This window comes from Nerophis lumbriciformis, linkage group LG31 (assembly GCF_033978685.3).
Source record: "Nerophis lumbriciformis linkage group LG31, RoL_Nlum_v2.1, whole genome shotgun sequence".
Taxonomy (NCBI): domain Eukaryota; kingdom Metazoa; phylum Chordata; class Actinopteri; order Syngnathiformes; family Syngnathidae; genus Nerophis; species Nerophis lumbriciformis.
In genome coordinates, this window is record NC_084578.2 from 1,653,617 (window position 1) to 1,671,301 (window position 17,685).

A 17,685-nucleotide genomic window follows, 5' to 3' on the forward strand; every position below is an offset into this window, starting at 1 on the left:
GTCCACTCCTGAATCTCCCCCACATTTTTGAATGGGTTTTTTTTCACAATCTTGACCAGGGCGCGGTGATCCCTATCGCTTGTACACTTTTTCTGACCACAGTTTTTCCTTCCCTTTGCCTCTCCATTAATGTGTTTGGACACAGAGCTCTGAGAACAGCCAGCCTCTTCAGCAATAACCTTTTGTGTCTTTCCCTCCTTGTGCAATGTGTCGATGGTTGCCTTTTGGACAGCTGTCAAATCTGAAGTCTTCCCCATGTTTGTGTAGGCTTCAGAACTGGACTGAGAGACCATTTAAAGCCCTTTGCAGGTGTTTTGAGTTAATCAGCTGATTAGTTTGTGGCACCAGGTGTCTTCAAAATTTAACCCTTACACAATATTCTAATTTTGTGACACACGGAATTTTGGATTTTCATTTGTTGCCACTTCAAATCATCAAAATTAAATGAAATAAAAATTTGAATGCATCAGTCTGTGTGCAATGAATAAATATAATGTACAAGTTACACCTTTTGAATGCAATTACTGAAATAAATCAAGTTTTTCAAAATATTCTAATTTACTGGCTTTTACCTGTATGTATTTTATATCAGACCTATAGAAAATAAGGAGTAGGAGAAAAATATATTTCATTTGAAATGTAACCTTCCCCTGATTACTGATTATCATCCCTCAGCTATCAAGGCAGAAAGGAAATGTCAACACAAGCATGGAAAACACTCAAACAATGTCAACAAAATAGTCAAATCACATTCAACACCTAACAATAAGCTCTTAAAAAAATAAAGAATATGTAAGAAATGCTTCACAAAGTGTAAGAAAATAGTGTGAAAATGTAAACATAGGGAACCCCAAGAAGAACTATTTTCTGCAGGTTTAATGGCAGGAAATGACAGCTGTAGGGTTTCCCCCTCATGGAAATGATCACGGCGATGCACCGTGGCAAAGTATTAGCCGCCAAACCTTCAAAATGACTAAACAAATTAAAGTTCAGAAGAAGACACGCAAAGTATGACGCTCATTTTAACATTTATTGCCAACAACCAGCCTAATTTCAACTCTTATCCCCTCTGTGCGCACACGTCTCCATGTCTCACTCCTAGACACACAAACACACTTCCTCACACTTCCATGGGAAGGTGAACAAAGTGCCTCTCTCTCCTTCTGACTTTGAGTGACGCTTTCTCCACACCCGCCCACCCTGACCACCTTGTTTCTCACTCATGTTTGGCCAGCGCGAAGAGAAGGTAGTCAGTGACACACACACACACACACACACACACACACACACACACACACACACACTCACACACACGCACACACACGTTTCACTCCGAGACACAAACACACTTCCATGGGAAAAATGAGCATCACAAGCCAGTAACACCAGCATGTGTATGAATATATTAAATAGTTTATGTAGGTCTGACAGCAGCATTATGTACAAGGACATTTTTCATGTTTTGCAGTTGTATTCCATAGGGGTGTGACGGTACGTGTATTTGTATTGAACCGTTTCGGTACGGGGGTTCCGGTTCGGTTGTGTACCGAACGAGTTTCCACACGGACATATTAAGAACGTTGTGTAAACAATGCACACCGAGGCACAACACACAGCATGCTAGCAGCTAGCGGGCTAGGATAGACTGACCATACGTCCTCTTTTCACCAGACATGTCCTCTTTTGCGGAGCTGTCAGGGCGGAGTTTCTTAAATGCCTCAAATGTCCGGCATTTTGAGTTAGGTTTGTGTGTATTTTCAATGTACGTTCAGGGTTAAGAAGGGGTTAAAAACAAAACAAACAGCAGCATTGGTGAGGGAGGGGCAGAGACAGAGAGAGAGAGAGAGAGTTATGATAAACGCGCATGCGTCGCCAGGCTCTGCTTTTTATCCATAGATTTATCACATTTAATGTTTTATTATCTATAGCAGGGGCGTCAAAAGGAGGCCATTTGCGGCCCACAGTTAATGTTTTAAAGGCCCACGGCACATTCTAAAAATACTATTAAAATAAACAAAAACATAACAAAAGTGAAATAAAAAAGCTTAAATGTTAAATGTAATTTAGAAAAAGTTGCAATGTTGACTAATAAAACAAAGCTGTTTTTTTTTCTTTCAAACTGTCATTGCTCAAAACATAATATTGAATCATAATCAATGTTATTATGAATTATTGACCTATCCAAGGTTCCCATTACTTCACATCAAATATTACACTAAGAAAAATATCTTTGGTGGAAGATTTTGCAAATTTGGTAAATAAATATCCCCAAAATTTATATTTTGTTGTTTTCCTACTGTACCGAAAATGAACCGAACCGTGACCTCTAAACCGAGGTACGTACCGAACCGAAATTTTTGTGTACCGTTACACCCCTAGTACATACTTGCCAACCCTCCGGGATTTTCCGGGAGACTCCCGAAATTCAGCGCCTCTCCCGAAAACCTCCCGGGACAAATTTTCTCCCGAAAATTTCCCGAAATTCAGGCGGAGCTGGAGGCCACGCCCCCTCCAGCTCCATGCGGATCTGAGTCCGCTTTCCCACGATATAAAGAACGTCTACAGTAAAACAGTCCGTCTGCCGTAAACAGCAATGTTGTGACACTCTTAAACAGGACAATACTGCCATCTAGTGCATTTGATGAAAGCACTTTTGTGCGTGCCACACAGCAATGCATCATCAGAGAGGGTGTTGAGCATGGTTAGAAAAATAGTGACAGAGAATAGAACAAGGATGGACAATTCAACCCTTAACTCAACAATGAGTAGATGAGTGTTATGTGTGTGTATATGTGTAAATAAATGAACACTGAAATTCAAGTATTTCTTTTATTTATACATATATATATATATTATATATACATATATATATACATACATATACATACACATATATACATATATATATATATATATATATATATATATATATATATAATACTTGACTTGGTGAATTCTAGCTGTAAATATACTCCTCCCCTCTTAACCACGCCCCCGCCCCAACCACGCCCCCCGCACCCACCACCTCCCGAAATTGGAGGTCTCAAGGTTGGCAAGTATGCCCTAGTAGTCCATTATTCATGTGTTTTATGTTCCTGATAGGACGATAAAAAGGCCAATCAGACTTTCAACAACGGAGTAAAAGATGGCTCACCGGCTTGGGCATCTTCATCCTCCCTCTGACTTGCTGCTAAGAGAAGAGAAAGAAGTCTTCCTGCCTTCCTCCCAGCACCTGTCAGGAGGACAAAAGCAACACGTGAAGACAAGGAGGGCTTACAATTTCTCCCACCTTGCACACCTTACAATGTCTCCTCCCACCTTGCACACCTTACAATGTCTCCTCCCACCTTGCACACCTTACAATGTCTCCTCCCACCTTGCACACCTTACAATGTCTCCTCCCACCTTGCACACCTTACAATGTCTCCTCCCACCTTGCACACCTTACAATGTCTCCTCCCACCTTGCACACCTTACAATGTCTCCTCCCACCTTGCACACCTTACAATGTCTCCTCCCACCTTGCACACCTTACAATGTCTCCTCCCACCTTGCACACCTTACAATGTCTCCTCCCACCTTGCACACCTTACAATGTCTCCTCCCACCTTGCACACCTTACAATGACTATCACGCCAAGTCATACGTAGCAGGAATCTGTTTGAGACGAGAATCCTGTTGAATTGAGAATCGATTCTGAATGGAATCGTCACAAGAATCAGAGTTGGATGGAATGGTGAGTCCCTCAAAGATCCCCACCCCCCTATTTATGTCGAGTGGTCATGTTAGCTAAAAATCACCACACTAGTTGCCAGCAAAGACTCTGCACGCTCATAAATATGTGTATAAATCTATATATTGATAACCTTTCATTGCACAGCTCTATACATTGCAAATCCCATAGGGGTGATGAAAGGATGGTCAGCGCCTGAGAGCTGCGGCTACCATCATGACCCCGCACTCCCTTCCCTCTGTTGCTAGATATCTCGAGATGTACGTTGTAATATGCACAGGTAAAAGCCAGTAAATTAGAATATTTTGAAAAACTTGATTTCAGTAATTGCATTCAAAAGGTGTAACTTGTACATTATATTTATTCATTGCACACAGACTGATGCATTCAAATGTTTATTTCATTTAATTTTGATGATTTGAAGTGGCAACAAATGAAAATCCAAAATTCCGTGTGTCACAAAATTAGAATATTACTTAAGGCTAATACAAAAAAGGGATTTTTAGAAATGTTGGCCAACTGAAAAGTATGAAAATGAAAAATATGAGCATGTACAATACTCAATACTTGGTTGGAGCTCCTTTTGCCTCAATTACTGCGTTAATGCGGCGTGGCATGGAGTCGATGAGTTTCTGGCACTGCTCAGGTGTTATGAGAGCCCAGGTTGCTCTGATAGTGGCCTTCAACTCTTCTGCGTTTTTGGGTCTGGCATTCTGCATCTTCCTTTTCACAATACCCCACAGATTTTCTATGGGGCTAAGGTCAGGGGAGTTGGCGGGCCAATTTAGAACAGAAATACCATGGTCCGTAAACCAGGCACGGGTAGATTTTGCGCTGTGTGCAGGCGCCAAGTCCTGTTGGAACTTGAAATCTCCATCTCCATAGAGCAGGTCAGCAGCAGGAAGCATGAAGTGCTCTAAAACTTGCTGGTAGACGGCTGCGTTGACCCTGGATCTCAGGAAACAGAGTGGACCGACACCAGCAGATGACATGGCACCCCAAACCATCACCCAACCATGCAAATTTTGCATTTCCTATGGAAATCGAGGTCCCAGAGTCTGGAGGAAGACAGGAGAGGCACAGGATCCACGTTGCCTGAAGTCTAGTGTAAAGTTTCCACCATCAGTGATGGTTTGGGGTGCCATGTCATCTGCTGGTGTCGGTAATATTCTAATTTTGTGACACACGGAATTTTGGATTTTCATTTGTTGCCACTTCAAATCATCAAAATTAAATGAAATAAACATTTGAATGCATCAGTCTGTGTGCAATGAATAAATATAATGTACAAGTTACACCTTTTGAATGCAATTACTGAAATAAATCAAGTTTTTCAAAATATTCTAATTTACTGGCTTTTACATGTATATGTGCTTTGCTATGGAGGTTTTTTTCCCCACTCCAGACTGGGGCCCCTTAGGAGCCCAGTCTAGATTGTATTTTTTTACTCATTCTTCCCCAGCGTTTTACCTTTTTCCCATCTTTTACGGGGCGCCTTATGCCGACCCATCAGCGTTCCACAATAAAATTTACTAGCAGGTAAATGGCGGACCACATAAAATGACATGACGTGTCACATTGAAATTATGGAACAGGCCACAATAAAATTTACTAGCAGGTAAATGGCGGACCACATAAAATGACATGACGTGTCACATTGAAATTATGGAACAGGCCACAATAAAATTTACTAGCAGGTAAATGGCGGACCACATAAAATGACATGACGTGTCACATTGAAATTATGGAACAGGCCACAATAAAATTTACTAGCAGGTAAATGGCGGACCACATAAAATGACATGACGTGTCACATTGAAATTATGGAACAGGCCACAATAAAATTTACTGGCAGGTAAATGGCGGACCACATAAAATGACATGACGTGTCACATTGAAATTATGGAACAGGCCACAATAAAATGTATTGGCAGGTAAATGGCGGACCACAAAATGACATGACGTGTCACATTGAAATTATGGAACAGGCCACAATAAAATTTACTAGCAGGTAAATGGCGGACCACATAAAATGACATGACGTGTCACATTGAAATTATGGAACAGGCCACAATAAAATTTACTAGCAGGTAAATGGCGGACCACATAAAATGACATGACGTGTCACATTGAAATTATGGAACAGGCCACATTAAAATTTACTAGCAGGTAAATGGCGGACCACATAAAATGACATGACGTGTCACATTGAAATTATGGAACAGGCCACAATAAAATTTACTAGCAGGTAAATGGCGGACCACATAAAATGACATGACATGTCACATTGAAATTATGGAACAGGCCACAATAAAATTTACTAGCAGGTAAATGGCGGACCACATAAAATGACATGACGTGTCACATTGACATTATGGAACAGGCCACAATAAAATTTACTAGCAGGTAAATGGCGGACCACATAAAATGACATGACGTGTCACATTGAAATTATGGAACAGGCCACAATAAAATTTACTAGCAGGTAAATGGCGGACCACATAAAATGACATGACGTGTCACATTGAAATTATGGAACAGGCCACAATAAAATTTACTAGCAGGTAAATGGCGGACCACATAAAATGACATGACGTGTCACATTGAAATTATGGAACAGGCCACAATAAAATTTACTAGCAGGTAAATGGCGGACCACATAAAATGACATGGCGTGTCACATTGAAATTATGGAACAGGCCACAATAAAATTTACTAGCAGGTAAATGGCGGACCACATAAAATGACATGACGTGTCACATTGAAATTATGGAACAGGCCACAATAAAATTTACTGGCAGGTAAATGGCGGACCACATAAAATGACATGACGTGTCACATTAAAATTATGGAACAGGCCACAATAAAATGTACTGGCAGGTAAATGGCGGACCACATAAAATGACATGACGTGTCACATTGAAATTATGGAACAGGCCACAACAAAATGTACTGGCAGGTAAATGGCGGACCACATAAAATGACATGACGTGTCACATTGAAATTATGGAACAGGCCACAATAAAATTTACTAGCAGGTAAATGGCGGACCACATAAAATGACATGACGTGTCACATTGAAATTATGGAACAGGCCACAATAAAATTTACTGGCAGGTAAAAAATTGTATTGACTTAGAATGTATTTATTTTGCAGTACACAGTAGGGAAGGGATTCATACGGCCCCATTCCTGGGTGGATCTCGCGTGAGAGGTAAAAGGTGGGCTGAGGGGGGTAATCATTTTGCAACGCAGTCTGCTGAAAATGATGGAAAGCGCCACTATGTGTAGTTGGAATAGCCACCTAAATATATTAAACACACTACCGCCATCTGGCAGCTGAAGTGGATCGTGCGACCTCCCCACCCCCCATATTTGTCACGTTTCATGTGTCAGGTAAACCAGGACAAATGGGGCTACTGCTTTTGATTAGCACTTATGTTGGTGATCGGGCTAACCTAAGCCTGGATAATAACGTTTGTGTCATGACTTGGTCTTGGGTGTATGCTTTTCCGGGATGCAACGGAAAGTTGGCTCGGGCGAGACGGGAATATAAGTACATTTTTATTTAAACTACAAAAACAGGAAGTAAACAAAAGGCGCGCACAATGGCGGAGAACAATATGAAACCAAATATTGCGATATTTTCTCGTAAAATTATTTCTTTTTTAATGTAAAATTATTACCTTTTTAATGCAAAATGGTGACATTTGTCACATGAAATTCTGACTTGTTTGTTCTTGTAAAATAGTGAAATTGTTGCTAATAAAATTATGACTTTTGTCATAATTTTGCCAAGTAAAATTCCGATTAATATTTTAATATTGCCAACATGTTAGTTTTCTTATAAAATTGTGACTTTGGTCGAGTAAAATTACGACTCTTTTCATAAAATTGCCCAAATTTGAAGCTTTTTGTGTAAAATTGCAACTGTTTTTGAGTAAAATTCCAACTTTTATCATAATACTGCACAAATGTTCAGTTTTTCTTGTAAAATTTTGACTTGTGTTGAGTAAAATTACGACTTTTATTTTAATACTACATGGCCCTGTGATGAGGTGGCGACTTGTCCAGGGTGTACCCCGCCTTCCGCCCGATTGTAGCTGAGATAGGCTCCAGCACCCCCCGCGACCCCAAAAGGGAATAAGCGGTAGAAAATGGATGGATGGATACTTGCACAAAGGCAAAAACTATGAACAACAAAAAACACTAACTGTGGCAATAATAAACAAAACTTACTTGGCATGGACAAAAAAGGAGCAGCGTGAACGATGGACATGAAAAAATAGCAGCAAGGGTCTTAAGGGTGTGTGGAGAGTGTGCAGAAGCATAAATGTGGAGATGTCGTCAGAACGACAAACTGAAAACAATGAACTTAAATACTATAGACATGATTAACAAAAACAGGTGCGTGACTCAAAATGTGAAACAGGTGCATGACGTGACAGGTGAAAACTAATGGTTGCTATGGTGACAAAACAAAAGCGCACAAAAAGTCCAAAAACCAAATCGAACATGACCAAAACAAAAACATGATCACACAGACATGACAGTTTGACTTGATTTTGTGACATTAGACCAGCTTTAACCTGTTAACTAGGTCAGATATGTTTGAATTAAGGCTGAAACGACGAGTCGACGTCATCGGTTACGTAAATACGTCGACGCCGTTTTTGTGCGTCGGCGCGTCGCATATTTACGTCACACTACTGTCATGGCGGAGCGCAAAGCAGACGATGCGAGCGAGGGGAAAAAAAGCACGCCAAAAGTCGTCAAAAGTGTGGGAGTATTTCAATAAACGGCCTAATAATGTTGTTGTATGCACACTGTGTCGAGCGGAAATGGCCTAACATAGCAGCACAACGGCTATGAACGAACATTTGAAAAGAAAACCCCCGACAGCGTTCTTGCCATCACCATCAACAAGTCATTCGTCCGCGTGCGTTGTCATCATTACACAAAAACATGAATGTGTCATTTGTATCTGCGTTGTAAATTCATAAACTAAAGCACCGTTTGCTCTGAGAGGCGCGTTTGGCGTGCCTGTTCAGTGTTTACAAAGACGCGCTCCTCTTTAACGCTGTGGAGAGGCGGCGGGGGCGAGCGAGCGGCGAGGCGGGGCGCGCCGCAAGAGACAGGGGACGACGAGCGAGCGAGGAAGAGGAGCTGAAAAGCGAGGAAAGAAAGAGAAAAGAGTTGGAAGAGAAAAGACTTTGTGTAAAATTAAAAGATTGTAAACCTGGCAAAGCCGTCTGGCGTTCAGTCTGTCGGTCCTGAAAGAACCCCACGGCACAAGACGTGTCACAAACGCTAACGTTAATTAGTTGTGCAAATACCTTTTACAACATTAACAGTTACATATACTATGTACAAACCAACAATTAACTTTCACTTTAATCATACTATCATTGTTGTGTTATTAAGCAAAATAAGCAATACTTTTACTTTTGTTGAAATGTTTACACTGTACACTTTTTTGTATTGGATGTTTAGCTTTATTTTTGCACATTTTAGCAAATAAGCAATACTTTTACTTTTGTTGAAATGTTTACACTTGTTACAGAATATTTCCGTTTTGCACTTTTTTGTATTGGATGTTTATCTTTATTTTTGCACATTTTAAAGCAAAATAAGCAATACTTTTACTTTTTAAATGCTTATACTATTCCAGAATATTAAGATTTGCACTGGATGTTTACTTTTATATTTGCACATTAAAAAGCAAATAAGCTACTTTTAATTTTGTTAAATGTTAAAAGTTTTAAATGTTTACATTGTTACAGAATATTTTGTCATGTTGTTGTCAATGTTGACTGAGTGGCCATACTTTTTTTTTTGTAAATAAAAGCCATGCCTTTTGAAAAAACTGGCCTACATTTATTTTTTCCTCTTCATTTTAAATAAAAAAAATAATCGGTAAAAGGAAAAATAATCTATAGATTAATCGAAAAAAATAATCTATAGATTAACCGATTAATCGAAAAAAATAATCTATAGATTAATCGATAGAAAAATAATCGTTAGCTGCAGCCCTAGTTTGAATAGGACTAAAAGTGGTAAAAGAACACCTGGACTAGGAGACACTCTGCTTCCTCGTGCACTTTTAATCTGTGTAGAATGTTCTAAACACAGGTGGAATATATGAAATGAAACATTATGCAAATGTTTAATCCCTCCTCTGACTAATTCTCAGACATAACCTCCAATGGTACTTCCTTCCATTCAGCCGTGCGGAGAAAAGGAGCAGTGAGTCCAAGTCTAGCGTGACCTAAATACTGGATATAGTCTACCTGCGCTGCAAATACCTGACACAAGTACTCTCATTAATCATCTCTCCTCATTTCTCTTGCTACTTTGGCTTTGCTCTCCATCCCACACACACTCCTAAGTGATTGAGGAAAATGGCATATATTTTGTGTGTGTGTGTGTGTGTGTGTGTGTGTGCGCTGGTGTTTTCATTGCAATAACACCAAGAGGTATTCAAGCACAGGTGTCAAACTCAAGAACTGACCCGTCACATCATTTTGAATGACCCGTGAAAGCTTGGAAATAATATGAATCCTTTAAGGACTTTATCTTTCTTTCTTTTTCTATTTTGATAGGAAAAAAGATATGTACTGCATGCAGTTAAGTATATTTTAAATGTTATCTATCTAATAATGCAACAGATATTATATTATTATTAGGGGTGTAACGGTACGTGTATTTGTATTGAACCGTTTCGGTACGGGGGTTACGGTTCGGTTCGGAGGTGTACCGAACGAGTTCCTACACGGACATATTAAGTAGCGTAACGCACGTTGTGTAAACAATGCACACCAAGACACAACACACGGCATATTAGCAGCTAACGGGCTAGGTTAGACCATACTTGCCAACCTTGAGACCTCCGATTTCGGGAGGTGGGGGTGGGGGTGGGGGGGCGTGGTTAAGATATATATATATATATATAAGAAATACTTGACTTTCAGTGAATTCTAGCAATATATATATTTTATTATATATATATATATATATATATAAATAAAAGAAATACTTGAATTTCAGTGTTCATTTATTTACACATATACACACACATAACACTCATCTACTCATTGTTGAGTTAAGGGTTGAATTGTCCATCCTTGTTCTATTCTCTGTCACTATTTCAGAACACACACATTATACAAATATACATTATAAAATCAATGAGAAAACGGGAGCTCTAATTTGGGAGTCTGAATTAGGATCAGAAGTTCCTATATAAACATTGCGCACTCACGTCGCCTTTTTGTATTTATTACTGCAGCTGTGCACTGGATTCATTCACAAATACAAACTACAACTCGCAAACACTTTAGAGTTAGGCTCCACCATCAGAATGTGTACTTAAACTTATAAAGATCACATGGATATTATTCAGTGAGTTGATTCACCAAAACTAACCTGTTATACAGGAGGAAAATGCACACAGGACGTTTCAATTGTTCACAGACTGGTCGCGCTCTTCAGAATGACAAGACACTTCCGGTCTGCAGGTGATAGCATTCAATTGGGAAGAAACGCCCTACTGCCCCCTACTGACCAATACTGATAAATGTGTAATGACAGCTCCAAAAACGAATTCAAACCACAAAATAAAATAAATAAATCAACACAAAAATGTGACACGTTATGGGTGGGTCACATATGCATGTACAGTAGATGGCAGTATTGTCCTGTTTAAAAGTGTCACAACATTGCTGTTTACGGCAGACGAACTGCTTTACGGTAGGTAGACGAAAACTTGACTGCTGTTGTTGTGTGTTGTTACCGCGCTGGGAGGACGTTAATGAAACTGCCTAACAATAAACCCACATAAGAAACCAAGAACTCGCCCTCGATCATTAGCTGTTTATATTGTGGGAAAGCGGACGTGTGAACAGGCTGTCAACACGTCACTCAGGTCCGCATGAAGCTGGAGGGGGCGTGGCCTCCAGCTCCGCCTGAATTTCGGGAGATTTTCGGAAGAAAATTTGTCCCGGGAGGTTTTCGGGAGAGGCGCTGAATTTCGGGAGTCTCCCGGACAATCTGGGAAGGTTGGCAAGTATGGGATGGACTGACCATATGTCCTCTTTTCACCGGACATGTCCTCTTTTGCGGAGCTGTCAGGGCGGAGTTTCTTAAATGCCTCAAATGTCCGGCATTTTGAGTTAGGGTTGCGTGTATTTTCAATGTACGTTCAGGGTTAAGAAGGGGTTAAAAACAAAACAAACAGCAGCATTGGTGAGGGAGGGGCAGAGACAGAGAGAGAGAGAGAGAGTTATGATAAACGCGCATGCGTCGCCAGGCTCTGCTTTTTATCCATAGATTTATCACATTTAATGTTTTATTATCTATAGCAGGGGTGTCAAAAGTGTGCCCCGGAGGCCATTTGCGGCCCACAGCTAATGTTTTAAAGGCCCACGGCACATTCTAAATATACTATCCAAATAAACAAAAACATAACAAAAGTGAAATAAAAAAGCTAAAAGGTTAAATGTAATTTAGAAAAAGTTGCAATGTTGACTAATAAAATTGTTGTTTTTTTCTTTCAAACTGTCATTGCTTAACACATAATATTAAATCAAAATCAATGTTATTATGAATTATTCATTCCTGCCAACTTTTGAAATCAGAAAAAACCTAGTAGCCAGGGTCCAGGGGCCGCAGGCCCCGGTAGGTCCAGGACAAAGTCCTGGTGGGGGGTTCAGGCTTCGCCCCCCGACGCAAAATGATTGATTGCATTCAGACAGGTTAAAATGTTGCTAAAACCATCACTTTTCTATCAGTCACAGTGACTTTTCAAAACAAAAATATTACAGCAAAAATCATATGGGTTGATTGACATGTTTATTCTGTAAGCTAACTTCAATAGTTTGAAATTATTTTGACAGTTAATGCCAGTTATCCTGTCAACCTTTCACAAGACTTCAATTTGTTAATTGAAAGTATAAACAGTATAAACACTTTTTACAGTAAACAAATGGTAAAACAGTACTAAACAATTCCAATTAAAAAAAAATTGGTGTCATTATTAACTTTCTGTCCAAGCTTGTATAATCTACTGCCTTGTTCAATTGTAAAAAATATTCTGTGCCTAAAATTCACATTTCTATCACAATTATCATACTGTAAACATGGTAAGCTAACTTCATTAAAATTAATAGTCCTGTCAATAGCATGGAATTACAATTCAAATGTAGTTTTTTTGTAAGCCTTTCAAAATAATTCAAAATATGAAAAATGAATGAAAATTAATTGAAGCCATCAGACACTTGAAAAGTGGCACATCACATCTCTAATGTAATCATTTGAACTTTTCAACAGAAATAGCACTGCAAAAATATTAAGGACATACTTCTGTATTTTGGTAGTTATGCTGTCAACATTTAACAAGATTTCTTCAACTTGGACTTGAAAGCATAAATAGTATAAACACTTTTAACAGTATAACAGTACTAAACAATTCCAATAGATAACATTGGTGTCATTACCTTTTTGTGGCTAAAATCCAAATGTATTCTATCAGATTGATCATACTGCAAAAATGATATGGTAACTTTATGATACGTTTACTTCATTAAAATGTAATTCAATAGAATCATAAATAAAACTTCGGCATTTATCACATCCAAAGAATCTGTTTGGGCGACGAAAAACGTTGAAAGTTTTCCACTTGTATCGCTAGCAACGGCATTAGACTTGTGTTTTTTTGTCCCAACGTGGTTTTTACATCGCTAATTCCTCCGTGTCCGATCGAAAAATCTTGTCTGCACAAGGTGCAATTCGCGTAGTTTTCACCCTTTTTGGAACGGATAATTATTCCCGGATAGGCTTTTGAATATTCTTTACGGAATGACTGCAGTTTTCTTTTCGGTTTAAGACTCGTTTGCGATTTTTCTCCGGCTGATTCCATGATTGTTCGCTCGTTTGGAAACAATGGCAACTGGTGCCTCGTGCTTGGCAGCGGTGCTATAAATAGCCTCGCGCATGGCATTCGGAATGGCTCGATAGGAAGTTACGGGAAGAAGCAGTGTCGATTGTCATTGTTGTTACGCGATTTCGTGAATAAAACTTTAAAAAAATATATTTTTTTTTTAATTAATGAAAAACCGTATTTTTTATCGCTGCAACCGTAACCCGGAATAGGTTGATGAAAACCGTACTAATTACGGGAAAACCGGAGTAGTTGGCAGGTATGCAATTATTGACCTATCCAAGGTTCCCATTACTTCACATCAAATATTACACTAAGAAAAATATTTTTGGTGGAAGATTTTGCAAATTTGGTAAATAAATAACCCAAAAATGTATATTTTGTTTTCTTCTTACTGTACCGAAAATGAACCGAACCGTGACCTCTAAACCGAGGTATGTACCGAACCGAAATGTTTGTGTACCGTTACACCCCTATAAACAGAGGTGTGGACTCGAGTCACATGACTTGGACTCGAGTCATGAATTTGATGACTTTAGACTCGACTTGACAAAATGTAAAAAGACTTGCAACTCGACTTAGACTTTAACATCAATGACTTGTGACTTCACTTGGACTTGAGCCTTTTGAATTGACATGACTTGACATGACTTGCTACTTTCCCCAAAACCCAAAGATGAAAAAATTATTCGGGAGCTCTCCGTATTTTTCATTGTGTACTTGTCTATCAGCGTTGCGTGTGTCAGCTGGTGTGGTCTCAGTACAACAGCCAATCAAATTAGATCTACTTTGTTTTCATCACACAGCATTCATCCAATCAAATTGCAGGACAACCAACGAAGAAGACATGTCCAAACCACACGCCAGTGAACAAAAAATGATACCTAAAATAATTTTGTTTGGGTATAAAAATTACGAGGTGGTCAACACAAAACGGTTTGCAGTATGCAACACATGCGGTTCCAAAATGACTGATGGAGAGGCAACAACTTCCAACTTCGTCCGGCATTTGAAGTTGCACAAAGAAGGGTACGTTTTGAATGTAAGATAACGTTTATTGGCTAAGTAACGTGACTTTTATTTGCTGTGTAGTTAAATCAGTGAGGCTGTAAACTCACTGCTAACGTTATAACGTTATTGCAAACACGGGAATCTGTTGCAGTTCACTACCTTATTCATACTTTTTGTTCAGTGATTTTTTTTAAGCAGGGTTACGTTAGTCAATATATCACACGTAACGTTAGACGGCGGTCAGCAGCACCGCGTATTTTAGCCACCTAAAAAAAGAAAAAAATAGTAAAATAAAGGTCAGTTAAAATGTATACTATATTATGAATATGTGTACCGTTTTAGCTAGCTTTCTGACATACTGTTGGTTGTTTACCTCAGTGGTCCCCAACCACCGGGCCGCGGCCCGCTACTGGTCCGTGGATCGATTGGTATCGGGCCGCACAAGAAATAATTGTTTCTTTTTTTAATTAAATCAACATAAAAAACACAAGATACACTTACAAGTAGTGCACCAACCCAAAACAACTCTCTCCCCCCTTTTGTTCTGGGCATTGAACATGAAGACTCTTCCTTCACTGTTCCGAGTGGCCATGAGAGTCTTGGCAGTGCCTGCCTCCAGTGCTCCAGTGGAGCGAGTTTTCAGCCATGGTGGCATCATACTACGCCCCCATCGTGCACAAATGACTGACAGACTCTTGGCTAATTTGGTCTTTTGCAAATGCAATGCAGCATAGGGCCCTGACATATAAAAAGTACAACTTTTTTGTTATGTTCACGTATATGTCATGTTTTTTCAATGTTAACACTTTTGTACAAATAAGTACATTTGCACTTTATTTTTCAATGTGTTTGTTCTGTAAAGGAATGAGTTAATGTTTAAAATGACTGCTTAATAGTGCTATTATAAAGTGCAATGTCAGCACAATTTTCTTTCCTGCAATTTAAAATGCACTTGTTTTAATAAATAAATACAGCGTTTGAAAAGCATACACAATCTGTGTTAATATATTAGTCTGTGGTTAAAAGGACTTGAAAGGACTCGAAACTCAAAATGCAGGACTTAGGACTTGACTTGAGACTTTCCAGTCTTGACTTTGGACTTGACTCGGGGCCTGCCTGTCTTGACTCGGGACTTGACTCGGACTTGAGGGCAAAGACTTGAGACTTACTTGTGACTTGCAAAACAATGACTTGGTCCCACCTCTGCCTTTTAGATCTTAAACTTTCTTGTTCGCTCGTCTTCTAACTACGAGAAATGACTATAAATTAAATATAAATATATATAAATAAAATGTGCCCTGGAGGGATGAATGCGCCCGGCCGCTAGTTGCCTAACATCTTGGAAGTGATGCGCCACCTGGCAACCCGCTCATCTTGGAAGTGATGCGCCACAAGCGGCACCTGGCAACCAGCGACGGAGCAGCGACGGAGCAGCGGACCCCGGGCAGAAAGCGCCGTGTGCGGCAACAAGTTGGAAGGAGATGACGTCTGACTCACCGACAACAACAACAACAACAACAACAACAACAACAACAACAACAACAAGGTGAGGATACCTGCTCGCCTGTCTGCCTTCCCGGGCTGAAAAATATCCACCACCGCCGCGTCCTCCTCGGTGACTGTTACCGGACACGGAGCTCCGTGACGCCGCCGAGCCGAGCCGAGAGTGTCCCGGAGTGAGTCAACATGGCCGCCGGGTTGCTCTGATCGTGATAGTGGGCTCGTCAAATAGGCGCCAACTCACTCCTTCTTCGCCCCGCCCCTATGCAAAACCTGACATCTCCACTTCCGCTGTCACTCCTTATATGGATGTCCACTTCCGCCGTCACTCCTTATATGGAAGTCCACTCAGCAGCTTCTCAAAAGGGGAACAATAAATGCACTCAAAGACATCCATCCATCCATTTTTTTACCGCTTTATGATCATAAATTACTGTGTTAGGAGTTTGTCAGCCTTAAACATTATTATTGTTTTTATTTTTTTTAACAAATATTTAATTTATTTTCTTTTTAAAGGACCATTACTAATGAAAATCAGTTTAATTTGCATTATTAAAATGACGAGTATATCCAGGAAGTCAATGGTAAAAAGTTGTAAAAATGTATCAACCAAATACAATACATTTTTCTTGAATAGATGTATGAATAAAAGACTCTGGTTGTCCAGAGTCGGGACCCGGGGTGGACCGCTCGCCTGTGCATCGGCTGGGAACATCTCTGCGCTGCTGACCCGTCTCCGCTCGGGATGGTGTCCTGCTGGCCCCACTATGGACTGGACTCTTACTATAATGTTGGATCCACTATGAACTGGACTCTTACTATTATGTTGGATCCACTATGGACTGGACTGTCACACTATTATGTTAGATCCACTATTGACTGGACTCTCACTATTATGTTAGATCCACTATGGACTGGACTCTTACTATTATGTTAGATCCACCATGGACTGGACTCTCACACTATTATGTTAGATCCACTATGGACTGGACTCTCACTATTATGTTAGATGCACTATGGACTGGACTCTCACACTATTATGTTAGATCCACTATTGACTGGACTCTCACTATTATGTTAGATCCACTATGGACTGGACTCTTACTATTATGTTAGATCCACTATTGACTGGACTCACACTATTATGTTAGATCCACTATGGACTGGACTCTCACACTATTATGTTAGATCCACTATGGACTGGACTCTCACAATATTATGTCAGACCCACTCGACATCCATTGCTTTCGGTCTCCCCTAGAGGGGGGGGGGGTTACCCACATATGCGGTCCTCTCCAAGGTTTCTCATAGTCATTCACATCGACGTCCCACTGGGGTGAGTTTTTCCTTGCCCTTATGTGGGCTCTGTACCGAGGATGTCGTTGTGGCTTGTGCAGCCCTTTGAGACACTTGTGATTTAGGGCTATATAAATAAAGATTGATTGATTGATTGATTGAAAATGGATTTATATATATATATATATATATATATATATATATATAT

General features: G+C 39.8%; 1 protein-coding gene across 2 annotated transcripts in view; it reads right to left on the minus strand.

The window, feature by feature from the left end:
- Positions 1–16,424, minus strand: part of LOC133574081 (radixin-like) — a 61,462-nt gene extending 45,038 nt beyond the window's left edge. Inside the window, exons 1-2 of one of the 2 annotated variants that reach the window (XM_061926118.2) lie at positions 16,238–16,424; positions 3,155–3,232 (exon numbers count right to left, since the gene is read on the minus strand). In XM_061926118.2, the coding sequence (XP_061782102.1) occupies positions 3,155–3,172 (18 nt within the window). In that variant the 5' untranslated portion in view covers positions 3,173–3,232; positions 16,238–16,424. The remainder of the gene's footprint in view (positions 1–3,154; positions 3,233–16,237) is intronic. The other variant, XM_061926119.2, reaches the window with a different exon arrangement.
- Positions 16,425–17,685: the final 1,261 nt, after the last annotated feature.